Source organism: Hemiscyllium ocellatum (assembly GCF_020745735.1).
Source record: "Hemiscyllium ocellatum isolate sHemOce1 chromosome 27 unlocalized genomic scaffold, sHemOce1.pat.X.cur. SUPER_27_unloc_33, whole genome shotgun sequence".
In the NCBI taxonomy this organism is placed as follows: Eukaryota; Metazoa; Chordata; class Chondrichthyes; order Orectolobiformes; family Hemiscylliidae; genus Hemiscyllium; species Hemiscyllium ocellatum.
In genome coordinates, this window is record NW_026867502.1 from 12,890 (window position 1) to 36,563 (window position 23,674).

Below are 23,674 nucleotides of genomic sequence, written 5' to 3' on the forward strand. Positions count from 1 at the left end.
TTCCCATGGCCAAGCCACTCTAACCTGTACATCCCTGGTCACTATGGGTAACTTAGCACGGCCAATTCTCCCTAACCTACACTCTAATCTATAAATTACCTTCTCAAGAATGTAATTTAAGTGCAGAGCTTTTCTAAGAAAAATGTCAGTCAGACTCAACATTGGGACACAGACAGAATTCACACCTATTGTCTCTGCTTATAAACAGGGCAACGTCTCTTCGAAATGTAGATTCATTTAGGTATAACTGCGTCACTTTACATATGAAGATATCCCTTTGAATGTGCCACATCCCTTTGAAATGTAATCTCGTCCATTTGCATCTCTTTATTTGCAAAAATACCCCGTTAAAATGTCCATGTTACTTTAATGTCCATGCACATTACCCCCTTTAGATTATGAGGCCGTTCCGTTAGATGTCGGAATATCTGTTTAAATGGAGCCGTGAGCTTTCCCAATGTAGACAGGGCTCCTCGAAACGTGGCAGTGTCCCCCCTGCAGCTGCAGAGCGAGACAGGAGAGTTTGTTTTTGTGAATGAGCAGTTGTAGCGCGAGGTGGCTGTTGCTTGGTGACGGTGAGGCTCCCCCCGGCCCCGCCCATCCCCCCGTGCAGACGTCACGCGGGGGTGAAGGCGGTTGGGAGGAGAAGTCGCTCGAGCGGGGAAGCGGCGGCCGTTAGGAAAATGGCGCCGTGCGGCCCGGGGCAGACCCCCGTCACTGGTCACCGCCGCCTTCCTGGCGCAGCTGCTGTGTCACGGTCACACCGGCCGGCTGTACAGCAGGCAGGAGCCGGTGACCATTCTGGAGGCGGATGGGGTTAAGGGCCTGCTTGGGAACTGGTCGGCCGCCTGGGTGGTGGAGTTCTACTGGTCGTGGGGTGGCCCCTGTGTCAACTATGGGGCCACCTGGAAGGTACTGGGCCCGGGAGGTGAAAGGTGAGGCAGGTTGTGGGGGGACGGAGGGGAAGGAATGTGGGGCCTGTCCTGTCATAGTCACATTTTACACTCACTTTCCATCTGCTTTTACTGGCGCTTGTGCTGTTTACCCCTCACTGTTACTTGTACAATTGTTGAGGGTAGTGTGTAAATACTAGTGAAGGATACTATGCACCAGCATGTATATGTTCCTCAGTTATTGAAGGGGCAGGACCTGTTGAGAATGGTTAGTAAAGTATGTGGTGCACTAAGCCTTGTTAACTTGGAGATAGTTTGGTATTTGTAAAAATATACTTTTTTATTATTTAGAATCATAAAGATGTACAGCACATGAACACACCCATTTGGTCCAACCTGTCCATGCCAACCAGATATCCTAAATTAATCTAGTCCCATTTGTCACCACTTGGTTCATATACCCATCCAGATGCCTTTTAAATGCTGTAATTATATCGGCCTCCACTACTTCCTCTCACAGCTCATTCCATACGTGCACCATCCTCTGCATGGAAAAGTTGCCCCTTAGGTACCTTTAATATCTTTCTGCTCTCACCCTAAACCTATGCCGTCTAGTTGTGAACCTCACCCCTATTCTGGGGAAAAGACATTTAAAAAAATGTTGAGCAGCCAGACAAAAGCGATAAAATGTTGAGCCACATGGGGAAAAAGAACTGTGGCTCTACCCTTTATTTCTCCTCTTGGCATTTGAACATTTAACATCTGTCAATAACACCAGCATCGCCACAGAGCACATTGTGTCTGCTCCTCGGTGTGAACAACAGCGCACCTGCTCGCTGGTGTCACCAGTACATTGTCCATGCTCCTCGCTGTCGGCAGAAAAGGAGACATCGCTTATCTCTGTTCCTAAAGGTCTTCCCTTTATTCTTAAAGCTGTGTCCTCTGGTCCTAGTCTCTCCTACCAATGAAAACATCTTCCCAATGTCATTGCACTGTGGGGATGAAGCCCTAGCCTGTCCAGTAATTTCTGGTGGGTGAGACGAGGCCTCAAGGTTAGAGGGAGTAGCTTTCAGACAGAGATGAGGAGGAACTGCTTTTCCCAGAGGGTCGTGAATCTATGGAATAGTCTAGATTAGAGTGGTGCTGGAAAAGCACAGCAGGTCAGGCAGCATCCAGAGAGCAGGAAAATCGATGTTTCGGGCAAAAGCCCTTCATCAAAATCTAGGGAATACTCTGGCTAAGGAAGCAATAGAGGCAGCTTCATTAAGTATATTCAAGATACAGTTGGGTGGGATTTGGCCTGGTTGGGGAATTAAGGGGTTCCTTGTGACAGTGCAGGGAGGAGAAGATGAAACGATGGATAGATCAGCCATGATCTTAATGAATGACGGAGCAGGCTCACTTGCAGCAACTGGAGTGAATCCAGCGAGGGAGCAGACTTTGGGACCTCAGGTATGTGTCTTGGTTACCCGGGTGAGGAGAGACAGAAGTTCAGGTTGGGACTTTTTTCCGTAGCTTGCCAGAGTCTGAGGAGTGACCTTATACACTTTTATATCATCATGAGGGGCATGGATAGGGTAAATAAACATGGTATTTTCCTTTGGATGGGGCAGTCCAGAAGTAGAGGGTAATAAGTTTAGGATCGAGCGTGTGGTGCAGCAACAAGTCAGGCAGCATCCGAGGAGCAGGAAAATTGACGTTTCAGGGAAACTCCCTTCAGGGAAGTGTGTGTGTGTGTGTGTGGGTGTGTGTGTGTTTGTGCGCTGTGAGTATGTTTTTGCATGTGTGCCTGCTTGATAAAGTGTGATTGTGATGGAGTATGAGTCTGCGAGAGGGTGAGAGTTTTGAGGGGGTGGTGTGTGTGTATGTCTGAGAGAGAGCGTGTGTGTATGAGAGGGATATGGATATAAGTGAGGGGTTGCATTTGCTAAAATAAAGGAGGGCAAGACTTGAACAGGTAATGGTAGGGCCCTGGGTCATGTTGTAGAACAGAGACATGGAGGTGTTCAGGTTCATTGTTCTTGAAAGTTACATCACTGGTAGAGGGGGGTGAAGAAGGTGTTCAACACACTAGCCTTCATGGTTCACATGCTGAGTACAGGAGTTGGGACATCATGTTGGAGATGCACACAGAAAGTACGTTACTCAGAGGGTGATAGGTGCCTGGAACGCATTGCCAGCAGAGGTAGGGACGGTAGATTCATTCAAGGTGCATCCGAGCAGTAGGACAGTCGAAGTTTCGGGCACAAGCCCTTCATCAGGAATGATACGTGGATGTTCAGAGGGGCATCAGTGTCCTTCTATGCCAGTTGTCAGACAGGTGCAGCAGGCAATGAGCAAGGCAAGTGGTGTGTTAGCAAGAGGAATTGAGTTCAGAGATGGGAATGTCATCCTGCAGTTAGGGGGTCATTTGAATAAATTCAAGGTTGAGTTAATCTGATTTTTGAACAAGAAAGAAGTGGATGTTTATTGCGGAAGGCAAGAAAATGGTTTTAAGCCCACTTTAGAACAGTTCGAGTCAGACAACACAGAAACAGACCCTTCAGTCCAACTAAACCGTGCTGACTGTGTTCACAAACTAAACTAGTCCCACCTGTGTGTATTTGGCCCATATCCCTCTGAACCTTTCCTATTCACGTACTTATCCAAATGTCTTTTAAACCTTGTTACTGTACCTACATCCACCACCGTGTCTGGACATTGATTCCACACACAAACTACTCTCAAAAAAAAGGCGCTACTCCAGTCTTTTGAAAATCTTTCTTCACTCACCTTCCTCATTTGCTCCCTAATCTTGAAACCCCCATCCTAGGGAAAGGACACCTGCGGTTCACCTCATCTACCCTCCATGATTTTATGAACCTCCTTTTAAGGTCACATCTCAACCTCATGTGTTCCAGTGAAAAAAGTCCCAGCCTATCCACCCAGCTGTAGGTATATTCATATCCAGTTATGAATTGTTCAATGCTGGTGCTGACTCGAAAGACCGAATGGCCTAGTCTTGCTCCCAACTCTCTCACTCTGTGTCCAGGACAGCAAGAGGCCCTAAGTCAGAGGAGCAGAAATTAGGCCATTCAGTCCATCAGGTCTAATCACCCCATTCAATCGTGGCTGCTAGGTTTCTCAACCCCATTCTCCTTTAACCCTTGATACTCAAGAACCTATCTGTCTCAGTTTTAAATATTCCCAGTGACCTGGCCTCCACAGCCTTCTATGGAAATAGATTCCACAGATTCACTGCTCTCTGGCTGAAGAAGTTTCTCCTTTCTAAAAGGACTTCCCTTTACTTGAAGCGCTGCCCTCTGGTCTGAGTCTGTCCTACCAATGGAAACATCTTAGCAACATCCACTCTGTCTGGGCTGTTCAGGATTATGTATGTTTCAATTAGAACCCCCCCCCCCCCCCCCCCGAGTGTGGGTCTTTTAATCAGCATGAACCAGACCATTCAGGATGAGGTACACCAGGGATTGGGGTCAGCAAAATGAGAATGGAGGGAGAGTGTGTGGATTGGAGATTTTCAGCTTGGGAATGAGAGAGAAAAGAGGGTTTGCTATAAATTAGAATTGATCGGATGGGCCAAAGTGTGGTAGATGGAATTAAATTTTGAGAAATTCGAGTTGTTGCATTTTGGTCAAGCAATTCAGGCAGGACTGACAGAGTTAAGGGGAGTGTTGCAGAACAAAGAGACCTTGGAGTGCAGGTTCCATAGTTCCTTGAAAGTGGAGTCTCAGGTAGACAGGATAATGAATGAGGCATTTGGTAGGATGGCCTTTATTGGTCAGAGCATCGAGTAGATGAGTTGGGAGGTCATGTTGTGGCTGTCCAGGATGTTGGTTAAGCCAATTTTGGAATACTGCGTTCAGTTCTGGTCTCCCTACTGTAGGAAAGATGTTATGAAACTTTGAAAGGGGTCAGAAAAGATTTGAGCTATAGGGAGAGGCTGAATAGGCCAGGGATATTTTCCATGGAGCATCAGAGGCTGAGGGGTAAACTTATAGACCTTTGTAATGGGCATGGATAGGGGAGGAAACCTAAGGTCTTTTCCCCAGGGTAGGGGAGTCCAAGAAAACTAGAAGACATATGTTTGAGGTGAGAGCAGAATGATTTAACAGGGGTCTGAGGGGCAATCTTTTCACATAGAGGGTGGTGCATGTATGGCACGAACTGCCAGAGGAAGTGGTGGAGACTGGCACAATTACAACATTTAAAAGGCATATGGATGTCAGTCTGTTCTCAGCTCTGCTGGATTTCTGTTGAAGCTTTGACACCCCCCCCAACAACTATCTTTACACCTTCTGGGACAATAAAACATTCAGTCAATCAAGTCCCAATGCACAATCTCCCAGCCTGTGAACCATCCAGGCACAGTGTAGTCACAGAAGGGAATCAAACAAGAAAAATGAAACAACATTAGAAATAAATAGGTGCTCGCGTTTAATGTTTATTCATTAGGAAGTAAACCAGAAATAAGGCTCTATTTGTATTTGCAGAATGATATTTGCAGATACATTGTGTATTTTGCTCAAAAAATACACAATCAGTAAGCAGTCAATCCATGTAATATTTTGTAAATTCCACTTTGGAAATAGAACCAGTCTGACTCAAGACTGGGACACAGACAGACTCTGACCTCACACCTTTAATGCATTATGTGAACTGAGATGTCACATTTTGCTATAAAACCTCGAGTTATCTTGATAAGGTGCCTTGCAAGAAGGTCTGGGATTTACATGTGAATGATAGCTGCAATCCAGTCTAAAAGATAAAAGACTTGACAGTCCAGGTTTGTTCAACATATCATTTCGGTGGCAGAACGCGATAATGTTTTTCTATAAGTTATGTCTTAAGATCTTATTCTCCACAACCACCTGAAGGATCAGCGCTCTGAAAGCGAGTCATTCCAAATAAACCTGTTGAACACTCACCTGGTGGTGTGATTTTTAACTTTGTCCAGGTTAGGATGGATTGACCATGCCCAGAGATGTGCAGGTTAGGTGCATTAATCAGGGAGTAAAAGTTGAGCAATAGGGGTAGGGGAATAGGTGTGGGTCTGTTACCCTTTAGGGGGTCGGTATGGATTTGTGGGGCTGAGTGGCCTGCTTTCACACTCTGGGGATTCTCTGAAGGGAAGGGATTGGCACAAACTCATTATTTTTTTTTGCTTCCCAAAATCAGACCTCCTCACCTCCCAGCAGTATCCCAATGTTGTGAAAGATATTAACTTTCAGGTGGAGTTATCCAAAATTCAGAGAGATGTCAGTCTTGACGTTTTTGCTTTTCTGCCCCTGGAAGATCCTGAATCAGCACCTTCAGGGGAATTAGTTAGATCAGAGTGAGAACAGAGGTGGGGAGAGAGAGTGGGATGGTGCTTTCAATTTTGTGAAATAACAAAAGAAAAGAACTTTCCGCAGAAAGTAGAATTGCTTGTTCAGAATTTCTACCCTGCACTGACAGTGATGACTTTTGTAATCTCTTTTTACATTTCAGGATCTGAAGATGGAAGTTTCAAAATCAACAGATGAAGGCCTAATGCCCAAAACGTTGACTCTCCTGCTCCTCGGATGCTGCCTGACCTGCTGTGCTTTTCCAGCGCCGCACTTTCTGACTCTGACTCTCCAGCGTCTGCAGTCCTTACTTTGACGTCCATGTCTGACAGTCATTCAATCCAATCCATCGGGACCGCAACAGTTTGCAACTATGATTCCGTGAGGAGCAAAGCTGTTTGGTTCCTGTTTGGGTATGTTTTCAGCATCAGTGGGACTGGATGAGAGACCCTACCATTGCAGTGCACTGAGTGAGGAGCGTGTAACAGCTATACGGTTTGGAAAGAGGAATTCACGGTGGAGAGAAGCTCCACATGCGTTTGTGCGGCTGAAGCTTCGGCCATGGAGAAACCCGAGGAATCCCGCCCCGTAGAGAAACCACGGAAGTGTGGTGACTGTTCGAAAGGCTTGTTTCCCGTCTGCCCTGGAGACTCATTGGCGCAGTCACACTGGGGAGAGGCCGTTCCCCTGCCCTGACTGCAGGAAGGACTTCAGCGATTCCTCCAACCTCCAGACCCACCAGTGGATCCACATGGGGGAGAGGCCCTTAAGCTGCCCCGAGTGCGGGAAGGCCGTTACCCAGGCTGCCTCCTTGCTGACCAACCAGCGGGATCACGTGGCATTGCAGGAGGATTGAAAGAAAGACGGCCGAGTGCCTTTACCAACTGGACTATCAACCCAGTTCCAGTGGCTCCCGAGTTCGATTCCCACAACAGATGGCGGAATTGGAATTTGGTCAGAAATCTGGAGTTCAGAATCTAACGGTGAAACTATTGTCGGTGGGGTGGGGGTGGAAAAAAAACCCCCTTCTGATTCACTCAGTTCTTTTTTAGGGAAGACTTGAGCAGTTATTAGAGCAGTCGTCCCAGCTGCATCCTTTACCCGCTCTGGCCTACACGTGACTCCAGACCCACAATAGTCTGGTTGACTCTATGCTGCTCATCCAACTTACTTGGATACAGGTTGAAATTGCTGAGTGAGGCAGTACTTCCTCCAGGTTAAGGCTACACCAAGGATCCAATTACAAAGGGACAACTCGGTGGTGACCAATAATGAAGAAAGTGAGGAGTTGCACTTTGACCTTGAGCTGTTTTTAAAAAATTGCTACTTTTTCTACACCTTTCTGCTGGGAGATTCTGAAGCTGTAACAAAGTTGGGTCACAATAAAGATTACCTGAACTTCACACTGAGCTCAAACTCTCAATGAGAGCTTTAAACTGCAACAGGTTTTTGGTTTAAAACTGCTGATTTCTTACAGGAGAAAGTTAGAACTGCAGATGCTGGAGATCAGGGTCAAGATTAGAGTGGTGCTGGCAAAGTACTGCAGGTCAGGCAGCGTCCGAGGAGCAGGAAAATCGACATTTCGGGTTTGCTCCAGACTCCACCCTCCTTACTGTGTCAACCATCTGTGAGTAGGGTACTCTCTTCACAACTCCTTTTCCATTTATTTCATTCTGGGCTTCAATTTATGACTTGCAGCAACTGAAAGGAAAGAGAATGAATCCATGGAATGGACAGAATTGGGAAAAGTTTGTTTATAACAGAGTGTTTCATGTATTGAGTGAATGTAAAGAGGAAGTGGTGGATACATGTTCAGATGCAACGTTTAAAAGATATGTGGATAAGTACATGAATAGGGAAGGTGTGGAGGTATATGGGCCAAACACTGGCAAGTGGCACTAGTTTAGTTTGAGAACATAGTCAGCATGGAATAGTTGGACTGAAGGGTCTGTTTCTGTGCTGTCTGACCATAACTGTTCTGTCGTGGTCTTAAAACCATTTTCTTGCCTTCCACTTTAAAAATGTCTACTCTTCCTGTATCCAAAACATAAACCACAAAAAAAACACACCTCATCCACACAACATAAAAATCCACACTTTGTTGTTCAAAAATCAGATGAACTCAGCCTTGAATAAATTCAATGACTCCCTAACTGCAGGAAGACATCCCCATTTCTAATCTCAGTTCAGCCTGCTAATATACCACTTGCCTTGCTGCACCTGTCTGACAACTGGCATTGACTGATGTAGAAGGATGCCTCTAATCAAAGCACTGATCACCGGGTGGTCTGGTTTCAGGACCTGATTTCTCTATCCTCTGTTGATCTCCCTGTTCCCACAGACTAAGATGTCGGTCTGTTCTCAGCTCTGCTGGATTTCTGCTAAAGCTTTGACCCCGCCTTTTATAACTTCTGGAACGATAAAATATTCAATCAAGACCCAAGCCACAATCTCCCAGCCTGTCAACTATCCTAATACAAGGTGTAGTCATAGCAGGGAATCAAACAAGAAAAATAAAACAAAATCGTAAATAAATAGGTACACGTGCTTAATGTTTGTTCATGAGGAAGTAAACCAGAAATAGGGGTCTCCCAGGAATCTTCCAGTGCCCTACTTGAGGAATTCTGTCACCCTTACACCTATGAGGATCCAGCTATGAATTACAACAACATTTACACCAACAGAAATAAAGCAACGGTTATCAAATAGAGATAAACAGCACGGAAATAGACTGTTTCTCTATCTCATGCACACACGAGATAGATCATCCATGGGGGTGGGTTTGTATTTGCAGCATGATGTTTGCAAATACATTCTACTTTGCAAGGTTTGTAGCTCAGGTTGAGGATTAGGGTGTAGGTTTGCTCGCTGAGCTGTAGGTTTGATATCCAGACGTTTCATTACCTGGCTCGGGAACGTCATCAGTGGCGACCTCCAAATGAAGCGACGCTGTTGTCTCCTGCTTTCGATTTATATGTTTGGCCTGGATAGGGTTCCTGGGGTTTGTGGTGATGTCATTTCCTGTTCATTTTCTGAGGGGTTGATAGATGGTATCTAGATCTATGTGTTTGTTTATGGTGTTGTGATTGGAGTGCCAGGCCTCTAGGAATTCTCTGGCATGTCGTTGCTTAGCCTGTCCCAGGATAGATGTCCCAGTCGAAGTGGTGTTTTTTTTTTCATCCGTATGTTGGGCTACGAGGGATAGAAGGTCGTGTCTTTTTGTGGCTAGCTGGTGTTCGTGTATCCAGGTGGCTAACTTTCTTCCTGTTTGTCCTATGTAGTGTTTGTGGCAGTCCTTGCAAACTCCCGGAGTATGGGTCTGGGTGATATATGCGTTGGCAGGTCGGTGTGGACTTGTTGGGCCGAAGGGCCTGTTTCCACACTAAGTAATCTAATCTAATCTAATCTAAAAAGATTTACAAGGATGTCGCCAAGACTGGAGGATTTGAGCTATAGGGAGAGACAGAACAGGCTGCGGCTATTTTCCCTGGAGCGTCAGAGGCTGAGGGGTGACCTAATAGAGGTTTATAAAATCATGAGGGGCATGGATAGGATAGATAGACAAAGTCTTTTCTATGGGATGGGAGAGTCCAGAACTACAGGGCATAGGTTTTCGGGTGAGAGAGGAAAGATATGAAAGAGATCTAAGGGGCAACCTTCTCATTTAGAGGGTGGTACGTGTATGGAATGAGCTGCCAGAGGAAGTGGTGGAGGCTGATACAATTGCAACATTTAAAAGGCAACTGGGGGGATATGGGCCCTGTGCTGGCAGGTGGGACTAGATTGGGTTGGGATATCTGGTTGGCATATACGAGTTGTCCAGGTTCAGGTGGATTGACAGTACTGAAATACCCATAGTGCCCAGGGATGTGCAGGTTAGGTGCATTAGTCAGGGGTAAATGTTGAGCAATAGGGGTAGGGGAATTGCATGGTGGGTTACCCTTTGGAGGATCGGTGTGTAGTCTTTGGGTCGAGTGGCCAGCTTCCACACTGTGGGGAGTCTCTGAAGGGGAAGGGATTTTTGTAAACTGTGCAAGGCAACGCAGGCGTAGTGCGGGGGCCTGCCGTTGGCCTTGCCCTGCCCCTTGCCCCTCCCCCTGTTGTTGAGCTGTCTAAAACACAGCTACTCTTTCTCTGCCCTTTTGCTGGGGGCATCTGCAGCTGTAACAATGTTGGGCCACAATAAAGGTAACCAGAACATACTGCTGGGCTCAGGCTCTCATTGAAAGCTCCAAGCGGTTTTTGTTTTAAAGCTGCTCATTTCTTGCAGCCTCCTGCACTAAGTTTCCAAAGTCGTGTATCAGGTGGAGCAGTGAATGAGTAGCTGGTTTCGTTAGAAATTATAAACTTTTCAGGAGTGCAGGCACTGCATCATTTCATCGGCAGTTTACTGGCAGCACTGGGAGGTATGGGCTGTGTTCATTAGAAAGGAGGTGGAGGTGCTGCTGTTGGACTAGGTGGGACAAGGTTGAAAAATCACAACAGTGGGTTATAGTCCAACAGATTTATTTGGAAGCACTAGCTTTCGGTGTGCTGCTCCTTCATCGGGTAGCTGCGGAGCAGGATCATAAGACGCAGAGTTAAGAGCAAAAGGTCACAGTGTCATGCAACTGATATGATATATTGACAAATGTAGATTGATGTTAAACATTCAGCACACTTACCTTAATTGTTCACACCATTGAATAAAGGAGTTGGGACATCATGTTGAAGGTGTACAGGATGTTGGTGAAGTCACTTGTAAAGTACTGAGAAGGCTTCTGGTGGCCCTGTAATAGGAAGAATACTATTACAGAGAGTTCAGTAAAGATTTACCAGGATGTTGCCAGGACTGGAGAGTTTGAGTTATAAGGAGAAGCTGAGACTGTCTTCACTGGAGCACAGGAGGTTGAGGGGTGACCTCATTGAGATTGATATGATCATGAGGGTTCTAAGTAACATGAACATCAAATAGCGAGGAACCTGCACGGTTATGTCAAGTGAGTGGGGGAGAAATTGTGGCATTTGGACATTTTAAATCCATCAAAAACAGCATCTCCATAGAGCATACTGTGCATGTCAGGTGAGGTGCCAGAAGACTGGAGGTTGGCTAACGTGGTGCCACTGTTTAAGAAGGGTGGTAAGGACAAGCCAGGGAACTATAGATCAGTGTGCCTGACATCAGTGGTGGGCACGTTGTTGGAGGGAATCCTAAGGGACAGGATTCTACCTTCATCTAGGTGGATGGGCTGGGACTTTTTCACTGGAGCATTGGAAGTGGAGATGTGACCTTATCAACGTTTATAAAATCATGAGGGGAGAGATGAGGTGAACAAAGGGTGTCCTTCCCCCTAGGGTTGGGGTTTCAAGATTAGGGAGCAAATTTTGACGGTGACAGGAGAAGGATTTTAAAAAGATTTGAAGGGCACAATTTTTTTTTACACAGTAGTTCACGTGAGGACTAAATGTCTAGAGGATGTGGTGGATGCAGGTACAGTAACGTCATGAATAGGAAAGGTTTGGAGGGATATGGGCCAAAACACTGCCAGGTGGGACTGGTTTAGTTTGAGAACATAGTCAGCATTGACTAGTTGTACTGAAGGGTCTGTTTCTGTGCTGTCTGACTCTGGAACTGTCTTAAAACTGGATACTGGTCTTACAACCATTTCTTTGCCTTCCCCCACAAGCATCCACATAAAAATCACGTGAACTCAGCCTTGAATATATTCTATGACCTCCTAACTGCTGGAAGACATTCCCACTTCTGAACTTAATTCCTCTTGCTAATATGCCACTTGCCTTGCTCATTGCCTGCTGCACCTGTCTGACAACTGGCACAGAAGGACGCTGATGCCCCTCTGAACATCCACGCATCATTCCTGATGAAGAGCTTGTGCCTCAAACTACGACTGTCCTACTGCTCGACCCACTGTGCTTTGCCAGTTATGGTCTTCTCTACGTCAGGACGACCAACCGTAAACTTGGGGAATGGTTTGCCGAGCATCACAGCCGGGTCCGCAGAGGCTTTGCGGACTTCCCAGTCTCCACCCATTTTAATGCCCCTTCCCACTCCCCTTCTGACAAATTGGAGGAACAAAACCTCATCTTGTCTGAGCAGTCCACAGCCCGGAGGATTCGACACTGAGTTCTCCAATTTCAAATAATCTCCCATCCCATCCCCCAACTCACTTCCCAGCCCTTTCCACTCTTCCCTTCCAACTGGATTCCTTCCTCCCATTCACCAACCAGGTTGTGGGGATAATGCAGGAACAGGATACTGATTGAGGATGATCAGCCACGATCATAATGAATGGTGGTGCTGGCTCAAAGGGCAGAAGAGCTGACTCCTGCACCTATTGTCTATTGTACCTTCTACCTGTCTCCACCTATCCTCACTTCATCACCCTGCCCCCAGCACACCCTTGTTCCACAGCTCTCCCTATACCCACCCCCAATCCTGAACAAGGGTTCCACCAGATACCTCAACTCTTCCACCTACTGATACTGCCTGGCTTGCTGCATTCTTCCAGTCTCCTGCCTGTCTATTTTGTCAATTGAGACAAAGGCTTGGACTATTTTTTCCAGAGTCTGTCCCCTCACTGGATTCACTCCCATTCCTTTCAGTTGCACCAAGTCAACAATTGAACCCCAGAATGAAACGTTAATGGAAAAGGGGGTGAGAAAAGAGAGTGCTGTACTCACAGATGTTGGACAGAGGAAGGAAGCTGCAGTCTGAGTGAAGCTCAATCTTCATTGAGAGAGGGGAGGGGCAGGAACTTCAGAACCTCATGGCCCAACTTCCGCATTCACCAATAGGGGAGCTCCGAATGGCAGGAGGACAAGTCTCCTTCTGGTCCTCCAGTGAGCCTTTTTGTCCATCAAAAGTAGGTTTCGCCCCTTTTCTGCTGACAGCGAGGAACACGCCCAATGTTTTGGTGACACTGGCAAACATGTGCCCTGCTTGTTGACACCGAGGAGTGTACACAATATGCTCTGTAGCAATGCTGGTGTTATTGACAGATTTTCAGTTTCCAAATGTCTATTGGAGATCAAAAATGGCAGAGCGATATTTTTTCCCCCATGTGGCTCGATATTTGAGCAGCCAAACAAATGCAAAAGCAATCAATATTTTTAAGACTTTTCCTCAGTGTTGGGGTGACCTTCACAACTAGAGGACATAGGTTTAGGGTGAGGCCACAAAGATATAAAAGATACCTGAAGGGCAATGTTTCCATGCAGAGGGTGGTGTGTGTATGGAATGAGCTGCCAGAGGAAGTGGTGGAGGCCGGTATAATTACAGCCTTTAAAAAGTATCTGGATGGGTATATGAATAGGAATGGTGTAGAGGGATATAGTGCTGGCAATGGGGACTAGATTAATGTAGGATATCTGGTTGGCGTGGACAGGTTGGACTGAGGGGATCTGTTTCCGTGCTGAAAATCTCTACGACTCTAAATAATAAAAAGTCAACTTTTCCAATGAACATATCCATGTTAACAAGACTTAGTGCACAACCTGCTTTACTAACCGTTCTCAACAGGTCCTGCCCCTTCAATGACTGAGGAACATATACATGCTGGTGCATAGTATCCTTCACTAGTATTTACACACTACCCTCAGCAATTGCACAAGTAACAGTGAGGGGTAAACAGCACAAGGATTAATAAAACAGTGAGGGGTAAACAGCACAAGCGCCAGTAAAAGCAGATGGAAAGTGAGTGTAAAATGTGACTATGACAGGACAGGCCCCACATTCCTTCCCCTCCGTCCCCCCCACAACCTGCCTCACCTTTCACCTCCCGGGCCCAGTACCTTCCAGGTGGCCCCATAGTTGACACAGGGGCCGCCCCACGACCAGTAGAACTCCACCACCCAGGCGGCCGACCAGTTCCCAAGCAGGCCCTTAACCCCATCCGCCTCCAGAATGGTCACCGGCTCCTGCCTGCTGTACAGCCGGCCGGTGTGGCCGTGACACAGCAGCTGCACCAGGAAGGCGGCGGTGACCAGTGACGGGGGTCTGCCCCGGGCCGCACGGCGCCATTTTCCTAACGGCCGCCGCTTCCCCGCTCGAGCGACTTCTCCTCCCAACCGCCTTCACCCCCGCGTGACGTCTGCACGGGGGGGATGGGCGGGGCCGGGGGAGCCTCACCGTCACCAAGCAACAGCCACCTCGCGCTACAACTGCTCATTCACAAAAACAAACTCTCCTGTCTCGCTCTGCAGCTGCAGGGGGGACACTGCCACGTTTCGAGGAGCCCTGTCTACATTGGGAAAGCTCACGGCTCCATTTAAACAGATATTCCGACATCTAACGGAACGGCCTCATATCTAAAGGGGGCAATCTGCATTTTAAAGGGACGTGGACATTTTAACAGGTATTTCCGCAAATACAGAGATGTAAATGGACGAGATTACATTTCAAAGGGATGTGGCACATTCAAAGGGATGTCTTAATATGTAAAGTGACGCAGTTATATCTAAATGAATCTACATTTCGAAGAGACGTTGCCCTATTTATAAGTAGAGACAATCGGTGTGAATTCTGTCTGTGTCCCAATGTTGAGTCAGACTGACATTTTTCTTAGAAAAGCTCTGCACTTAAATTACATTCTTGAGAAGGTAATTTATAGATTAGAGTGTAGGTTAGGGAGAATTGGCCGTGCTAAGTTACCCATAGTGACCAGGGATGTACAGGTTAGGGTGGATTGGCCATGGAAAATACGGAGTCAGGGGTTGGATATAGGTGGGATACTGTTCAGAGGCCAGAGTGAAATAGATGGGCTGAATGGCCTGCTTCCACATTGTCAGGATTCTGTGACCCTCCCCTCAAAGGGGCATTTTATCTGCATCTATCCTGTCAAGCCCCTTTCAGAATTCTACTGGTTTCAATAGAGGTATACAGCACAGAAACAGACACTTCGGTCCAATTCGTCCATGCCGACCAGGATTGCAAACTAATCTAGTCCCACTTGCCTGCATTTGGCCCATATCCCTCTACACCTTTCTATTCATGTACCCATCTAAATGCTGTTTCAATGTTGTAATTGTATCTGCATCTACCACATCCTCAGCAAGTTCATTCCACATGCAAATCACCCTCTTTCAAAATGTTGCCCCTCCGGTTCCTTTTAAATCTCTCTCCTCATATTAAAAAAAAGTCCCCCGAGTTTTGAGTTCCCCTACGCTAAACAAGAGCCATTTTCTATTCACTTACCTCCACTCCTCATGAATTTATCAATCTCAATGAGGTCACCCCCCAACTTCCTGTGCTCCAGTGAATAAAGTCTCCTTATAACTCAAACCCTCCAATCCTTACAACATCCTGGTAAATCTTTATTAAACCCTCTCTAATAGTATTCTCCTATTACAGGGCCACCAGAACTGTACTCAGTACTCTGAAAGTGACCTCACCAACATCCTGTACAACCTCAACATGATGTCCCAATCCCTATACTCAATGGTGTGAACAATGAAGGGAATGTTGCGAAATGCTGCCTTAACCACCCTGTCGAGCAGTGATGCAACTTCCACAGAACTATGTACCTGAACACCACGACCCCCCATCTCCCCCATGTCTGTCTGTTCTCTAACACAACTCATGGCCCGATCATTATCTGAAAACCACGACCCCCCACCTCCCCCATGTCTGTCTGTTCTCTAATACGATTCATGGCCCGATCATTATCTGTACAAGTCCTTGTTTTAACAAAAATGCAACCCCTTGCTTTGATTAAGGCTCTCTCTCACACACATACTCTATCTCTCAGACAGACACACACACACACACCCCTCAACACTCTCTCACACTCGCAGCCTCATACTCCATCACACTTCCCTTTCCCAAGCATGCACACGCACACTTCTGTGCACACTCACACACAAACTCACATGCACACACTCTCACTCTCTCATGCACACACACACACACACTCTTTGGGGTGAAATTGTATTGGCAGAATTATATTTGCAGATACATTCAATTTTGTTCAAAAAGCACACAATCTGCAGGCAGTCAATGCATCTAATATTTTACAAATTCCGACTTTGGAAACAGAACCAGTCTGATTCAAGATTGGAATACTGACAGGTTCAAATCTCACACCTTTAATGCATTGTCTGAGCGGAGATGTCTTTTTTTATAAAACCTTATGTCATCTCAAGAACATTGTTACATATTAATGAACCAAAGCCCGCACGCATTCTAAGAGATGAAGACTATCTCAGTTTGTTCAATATATTCTATTAATTGCATGACACTGATCTTTTGATATAAGTTCTGTGTTTTATGATGCTGTTCCATGAGGCTTATGTGTTGATGAGGCAAGATGGTACAGATGAGATGATAGAGAATTTCAGATCACCGAGGAAGGATTGAAAGAGAGAGTTAAGAAGAGCAAAGAGAGGACACGAGCAGTCTTTAGCAAATCGAATAAAGGAGAACCCTAAAGCTTCCCATTGGCATGTGAGGAATAAAAGGATGATTAGGGCAGGAATAGGGCCAGTCAAAGACAGAAGTGGGAAGTTGAGTGTGGACACTGTAGAGATCGGAGAGGTGCTAAATGAACATTTCTCATCAGTGTTCACTCAGGAAAAGAATGAGGTACGAGATATTAGACTCAAAAGTATCAAGGTTAGTTACACACAGGTGTTATCGATTCGAGAAGGAGTGAAAGTAGACAAGTCCCCTGGGCTGGATGGGATTTATCCGAGGATTCTCTGGGAAGCTAGGGAGGAGATAGCAGAGCCTTTGGCTTTGATATTTGAGTCGTCATTGTCAACGGATTTAGTATCTGAGGACTGGAGGATTGCAAATGTTGTCCCCTTATTCAAGAGAGGGCATAACTACAAACTGAGGGGTGATAGCTTTAAGACAGATGTCAGAGGCAAGTTCTTTACACAGAGAGTGGTAAGGGAGTGGAATGCCCTACCTGCTAAGGTAGTCAACTCAGCCACATTAGAGAGATTTAAACAATCCTTAGATAAGCGCATGGATGATTTTGGGATAGTGTAGGGGAACGAGCTGAGAATAGTTCACAGGTTGGCACAACATCGAGGGCCGAAAGGCCTGTTCTGAGCTGGATTGTTCTATGTTCTAAACTTAGTGCAGGAGGCTGAAAGAAATGAACAGCTTTAAAACAAAAACCTCTTGGAGCTCAAAGCTTTCAATGAGAGTCTGAGCCCGGTGGTAAGTTCAGGTAACCTTTATTGCAACCCAACTTTGTTACAGCTTCAGATCCCCCCAGCAAAAAGGCAGAGAAAAAGTAGTTGCTTTTTGAACAGCTCAAGGTGAAAGTGCACACACCACACCTCCCCTGTTTCCTCACCCCCCCCCCCCCCCCCACCTCACTGTCTTTACTATTGGTCAGCACTAAGTTGTCCCTTTGTAACTGGATCCTTAGTACAGCCGTAACCTGGAGGAAGTATTGCCTCACTCAGCAATTTCAACCCATACTCTGTCTCCAAGTAAGTTTCTCCCCGCTCCTTTGCCAGTGGAGGGAGGGCAGTGTAGAGTCAACCAGACTGCTGTGGGTCTGGAGTCACGTGTAGGCCAGACCGGGTAAAGGATGCAGCAGGAACGACTGAGCGTATCCTTTCCCACAATGGCGGTTCCCTTCCCTAACGAGGGAGAGAGTGAATCAGATAATGGCTTTCTCCCCTGCACCACCCCCTCCCTGAAACAGTCTCATCGTTAGATTCCGAACTCCACATTTCTGACTGAATACCAATTCTGCCATCTGTCGTGGCGGGATTCAAACCCGGGAGTCCCCGGAACCGGGTTGATTGTCCAATCGATAATGGCACTCGGCCGTCACTCCTTCAATCCCCCTGCGATGGCACGTGAACTCGCTGGTGGCTCCGCAGGTTGGATGAATAGGTGAAGCCCTTCCCGCACTGAGAGCAGGTGTACGGCCTCTCCCCGGTGTGGATCCGCTGGTGGCTCCGCAGGTGGGAGGATGTGCTGAAGGCCTTCCCGCACTGAGAGCAGGTGTACGGTCTCTCCCTGGTGTGGACACGCTGGTGGATCAGCAGTGTGGAGGAACTGCTGAAGGCCTTCCCGCACTGAGAGCAGGTGTACGGTCTCTCCCCTGTGTGGATCCGCTGGTGGATCAGCAGGGTGGAGGAATAGCTGAAGGCCTTCCCGCACTCAGGGCAGGTGAAGGGCCTCTCCCCGGTGTGGACCCGCTGGTGGCTCCGCAAGGCAGAGACGTGGGTAAAGGCCTTCCCACACTCAGGGCAGCTGAAGGGCCTCTCCCCTGTGTGGATCCGCTGGTGGCTCCGCAGGTGGGGGGAGCAGTTGAAGCCCTTCCCGCATTCAGGGCAGCTGAAGGGCCTCTCCCCCGTGTGGATCCGCTGGTGGGTCAGCAGGGTGGAGGAATCGCGAAAGGCCTTCCCACACTCAGGGCAGCTGAAGGGCCTCTCCCCCGTGTGGATCCGCTGGTGGGTCTGGAGGTTGGAGGAGCTGGTGAAGCCCTTCCCGCACTGAGGGCAGGTGTACGGTCTCTCCCCGGTGTGGACCCGCTGATGGGTCAGCAGGGAGGAGGAATAGCTGAAGGCCTTCCCGCACTCGGGGCAGCTGAAGGGCCTCTCCCCCGTGTGGATCCGTTGGTGCCTCATCAGGGAGGAGATGTCAGTAAAGGTCTTCCCACATTCGGGGCAGCTAAAGGGCCTCTTCCCGGTGTGGACACGCTGGTGGCTCCGCAGGGCAGAGACGTGGGTAAAGGCCTTCCCACACTCGGAGCAGCTGAAGGGCCTCTCCCCTGTGTGGACACGCTGGTGTCTCCCCAGGGCGGAGAGGTCGGTAAAGGCCTTCTTGCACTCGGGGCAGCTGAAGGGCCTCTCCCCCGTGTGGACACGCCGGTGGCTCTGCAGGTTGTAGGAATTGCTGAAGGCCTTCCCACACTCAGGGCAGCTGAACGGCCTGTCTCCCGTGTGGACCCGCCGGTGGACCAACAGGACAGAGAAAAATATGAAGGCCTTCCCGCACTCGGGGCAGCTGAAGGGCCTCTCCCCCGTGTGGCCCCGCTGGTGGGCCAGCAGATGGGAGTAATCTCTGAAGGCCTTCCCGCAGTCGGAGCAGGGGAATGGCCTCTCCCCGGTGTGACTGCGCCGATGAGTCTCCAGGGCAGACGGGGAACGGAAGCCTTTCCCACAGTCCCCACACTTCCATCGTTTCTCCACAGGGCGGGATTCCTCAGGTTTCTCCATGGCCACAGCTTCAGCTGCACACAAACATGTGTAGAGCCCCTCCCTGCCGTGAAATCCCCTTTCCAGGCCGTATAACTGTTTCAGGCTCCACACACAGTGAGCTCTAACAGTGGGGTCTCTCGTCCAGTCCCACTGATGCTGAAAACGTCCTCAAACAGGAACCAAAAGGTGTTGATCCCTCTCACAGAAATCACAGTCAAAAATTGTTTTGTCCCGATGGATTGAGTGACTGTCAGACATTGACATCAAAGTGAGGACTGCAGACGCTGGAGAGTCAGTCAAAAAATGTGGCGCTGGCACAACAGCAGGTCAGGCAGCATCCGAGGAGCAGGAGAGTCAATGTTTCAGACATAAGTCCTTCATCCATTGATTTTGAAGCTTCAGTCTTCAGATTTTCAAATACTCTGCAAAAAGAGATTACAAAAGTCATCACTATCAGTGCAGGGTAGAAATTCAGAACAAGCAACTCTACTTTCTGTGGAATATTCTTTTGCTGTTCCACAAAATTGAAAGCACTATCCCACTCTCCCTTCCCCTCTGTTCTCACTCTGCTCTAACTAATTCCCCTGAAAGTGCTGATTCAGGATCTTACAGGGGCAGAAAAGCAAAAATGTCAAGACTGACATCTCTCTGAATTTTGGATACCTCCACCTGAAAGTTAATATCTTTCACAACACTGGGATCCTGCGGAGAGTGAGCAGGTCTGATTTTGGGAAGCAAAAAAAAAAGTGTCAATTCAGGGTGAACCTGCAATGCAGCTTCTTGAGGAAGGATCAGACACAAAATGGTTAACGACCCCAGGAAGGTGGGAGCAAAATGAGACATCAAGGCATTAACACCGATACACTTCAGTCAAACTCTTCTGCTCCCAGTCAGGGCAAAACATGCCCTGAAAGTCCAGCCTTCACAACCACACTTCTGCTTTCACTGAAGACAGTTAGTGTCACACAGCACGGAAACAGACCCTTTGGCCCAACCTGCCCAGATATCCTAAATTAATCTAGTCACGTTTGCCATCACTTGGCCCCTATATGGGCCGGGTGCTGGCAGCTGGGACTAAATTGGGTTGGCTATCTTGTCAGCAAGGACGAGTCGGACCGAAGGGTCTGTTTCTGTGCTGTACATCTCTATGACTCCAGTCGCATTTGCATTCACTTGGCCCTGACCCATCTGAACTCTTCATATTCAGATGCCCATCCAGGAGCCTTTTAACTTGTCATCGTACCAGCACCCACCACTGATAACACCCACTCCACAGCGACTCCACGTTGAAAGCGTCTGGTCTGGTGCACCAGATGACATCAGAATAATCTCAGATCGTTCCAGATCACATCGATAGTCAGTCAGTGGCTTTCCTGATCAGGATGTTGTACGTGATCAAACAGGTCTGTGGGTAGGCGATCCCCCACCTCTTAGTTCAAGTATCTCTACGAGAACTCCCTTGCTGGAGGGTCCCTTGGAGACACTTCAACTGGACTTCATTGAGTTGTAGAAATGAGTTGAGTTGCTATAAATATGTTTTGCTTATTGTTGATGTCTTTTCGAAGTGGACTGAAGCCTACCCTCCTCCTAACGCTACTGCTGAGACTGTGGTGAAGATTTTGTTGAAGGAAATAATTCCCCGCTTCAGTATACCTGCGTGCATTAGCTCGGACAATGGACCACACTTTGTAGGTAATATTAACAGAAAACTCTGTTCCCAGCTTTGTATTTGTCGGCAACTGCATGGTGCTTATCATCCTCAGGCGGTGAATGTTTTAACCAGAGTCAAGACGAAACTTGCCAAATTAATGGCTGAGTAAAAAGTGAGGTCTGCAGATGCTGGAGATCAGAGCTGAAAATGTGTAGCTGGTTAAAGCACAGCAGGTTAGGCAGCATCCAAGGAACAAGAAATTCGACGTTTCGGGCCAGAGCCCTTCATCAGGAATGAGGAGAGTGTGCCAGGCAGGCTAAGATAAAGGTAGGGAGGAGGGACTTGGGGGAGGGCGATGGAGATGTGATAGGTGGAAGGAGGTCAAGGTGAGGGTGATAGGCTGGAGTGGGGTGGGGGCAGAGAGGTCAGGAAGGAGATTGCAGGCTGAGTCTGGCCTTTCCTGGTTATGCTAATCCCTGTGGCCTTATTTCAGATGCGATCCATGTCTGCGGGCAGGACACGACTGTCTCCAGGAGAGAGTCTCTCTGGTCACCCCGTCCATACTCCTTGGAATGATTCGGCTCCCTACTCAGTCCACATCCACTACATGACCGAAGCAATGGTTGGTAATATTCTTGCTCTAATTAGTGTCACGTGTGCCTTTCAATCCCAGGAGCGTGCGGCCAACAGCGATGTTCCCTCCCTTTCAGCCTTGTCACGGGTAGAGCCTGGTTCATTGGTGCTCGTCAAGACCTGGACTGGCAAAGGTCTCCAACCTCGTTGGGATGGCCCCTTCCAGGTTTTACTTCCCACCCCTACGACAGTCAAAGTCGCTGGGCTCTCGGCTTGGGTCCAACTGCACCATTGTAATTTGATTGCTCGCACCAATCAAAATTGGGGAAAGAGGAGGAGAGAATACTGGAATCCCAACAAAAGGAGTGGACCATGTCTATTTGGGTTTTTGAATTTTGCTGTTGTTCTAATGTTAACCTTATTACAGATACTTGAACTAAGAGGAGGGACATGTGGGGGATCGCCTATCACTTCATCTTTCTGATCATGTACAACATCCTGATGGGGAAAGCCACTAAGTATGGATGCGACCAGGAATGATCAGAGATTATCCACCACCCATGCTGAGGAGATGTCGTCCAGTGCACCGGAACAGACGCCTTTGACGTGTGGGACGTGATGAAGATTGATTATTGCAATGGACTCTTACATCAGAAAGACCAGATGGTCCATCTGGACAGTAGAAATCAGTGGCAGTTACCATGTTGTTACCATTTTTTAAAATTTTACCTGCAGACACAAGCCTAGTGAGGATAAAAATGATCAACCCCGTTATTATGGTAAATATTTTAAGGGCGCCCAGGAATACCATCCCTTTTTGCAGGACGGGCCGACTCGAGAAAAGAGAAGCCTGATAGGGGAAACTCCACAATCCACAAACAACTGATTTATACAGGCCCACAGAACGCTCTTCACCCCAGAGGCAGTAGTATGTTACTCCTCTCTATCGGGAGATGACTTACTTGCCCTGTCCCCAGTCCCCGATTCCATTCTATTCGTCAGACTTGCTACTGCCGACCCTGTGAAGAGAAATATCACTTTCCAATAGCTCCGGTCTGTGTATACAAACAGCTGGTGTAACACTAGCTGGGGTACAGCAGGCCTTATGTGGCACATGGATCTGGAACAGACTGGGTGACAATACAGGACACCCAATAGGATGCAGAATCCAGAATACCTTGAGGTTGGAAGGTTCGGCAGGGGTGACAAGTCAAAAGAACCGCAATTCCCTCTTTTGTGGCCTGACCATTCGAGAAAATAAGACTAAAGAGGCTCTGGAACAGAGTAAAGTGGGATTATCAGACCTGTGTCTTTACTCTATGCAGAATCGGTATGCCTTAGACTATATACTCGCCCGGGAGGGTGAGGTCTGCACCATTGTCCAAGATAAATGCACTATGGGCATTCCTGATCTCACTGGCAATATTACTAAGATACAAGAAGAGATCTAGGTATTCCTTGACAGAATGACTGAAGAGACCAGTTGGGGAAACTGCAGATTGGGCTCATGGTACAATTGGCTTATCAATTTAGCCATGTATGGTAGAATACTTTTCCTCTGTTTGTCAGTATTGCTCTTGTTAGGTGTTTAATTGTTAAACTTATGAGGTCCCTTAGTGATATAGATTTGTCCCAGAAGATGCTCCTTTTGCGTTCCGATGGCTCACCCACACATGTCGATGGTGATGATAAATATGACCAGATGAGCTGCGAAGATGGTGGTGCCGCTCTACAGGATGTTGATGGCTGGACCACCTTGAAGGGCATTCATTTGGACTAGCCTTCTCTTTCAGTGATCGCGGTGCAATCAAATGCAGGAATGAGGGTGTGGGCATCTGGGTGATAAAGTCTCCAGCCTTAAAACTTGTCATTAAACATTCAGACTATAATGTAATGCTGAATTATTGAATACATTTACTGCACTAGAAAATAAACAGGCAGGAAGGCTCAGAAAGAGGAGAGAACTTAAAGATAGGGACACCTGGGCTCACCAAGTGATAACAGGATACTGTAAGGCAATTAAGAAGGTTTGTCTCAGCATCGGTGAATCTGTGTGAACAGGACAC

The 23,674-nt window shown here is 47.6% G+C and overlaps 1 protein-coding gene and 2 long non-coding RNA genes across 5 annotated transcripts in view; 1 reads left to right on the forward strand and 2 right to left on the reverse strand.

The window, feature by feature from the left end:
• Positions 1–638: 638 nt before the first annotated feature.
• On the forward strand, positions 639–23,439 carry LOC132808152 (uncharacterized). Its single transcript, XR_009642039.1, has 4 exons — positions 639–935; positions 6,381–7,844; positions 21,529–21,657; positions 22,036–23,439. It is a non-coding gene; the product is annotated as an uncharacterized LOC132808152 (long non-coding RNA).
• On the reverse strand, positions 10,457–14,166 carry LOC132808150 (uncharacterized). The gene is made up of 3 exons (XR_009642038.1): positions 13,986–14,166; positions 10,882–10,986; positions 10,457–10,769 (listed from the first exon to the last, which is right to left on the reverse strand). It is a non-coding gene; the product is annotated as an uncharacterized LOC132808150 (long non-coding RNA).
• The window catches only part of LOC132808138 (zinc finger protein 229-like), a 39,328-nt gene continuing 33,201 nt past the window's right edge, over positions 17,548–23,674 (reverse strand). Inside the window, exons 1-2 of one of the 3 annotated variants that reach the window (XM_060822011.1) lie at positions 22,571–22,594; positions 17,548–19,806 (exon numbers count right to left, since the gene is read on the reverse strand). In XM_060822011.1, the coding sequence (XP_060677994.1) occupies positions 18,014–19,402 (1,389 nt within the window). In that variant the 5' untranslated portion in view covers positions 19,403–19,806; positions 22,571–22,594 and the 3' untranslated portion in view covers positions 17,548–18,013. Of the gene's footprint in view, positions 19,807–22,570; positions 22,595–23,674 lie in introns of those variants that run through there. The other 2 variants (XM_060822012.1, XM_060822010.1) reach the window with 2 other exon arrangements.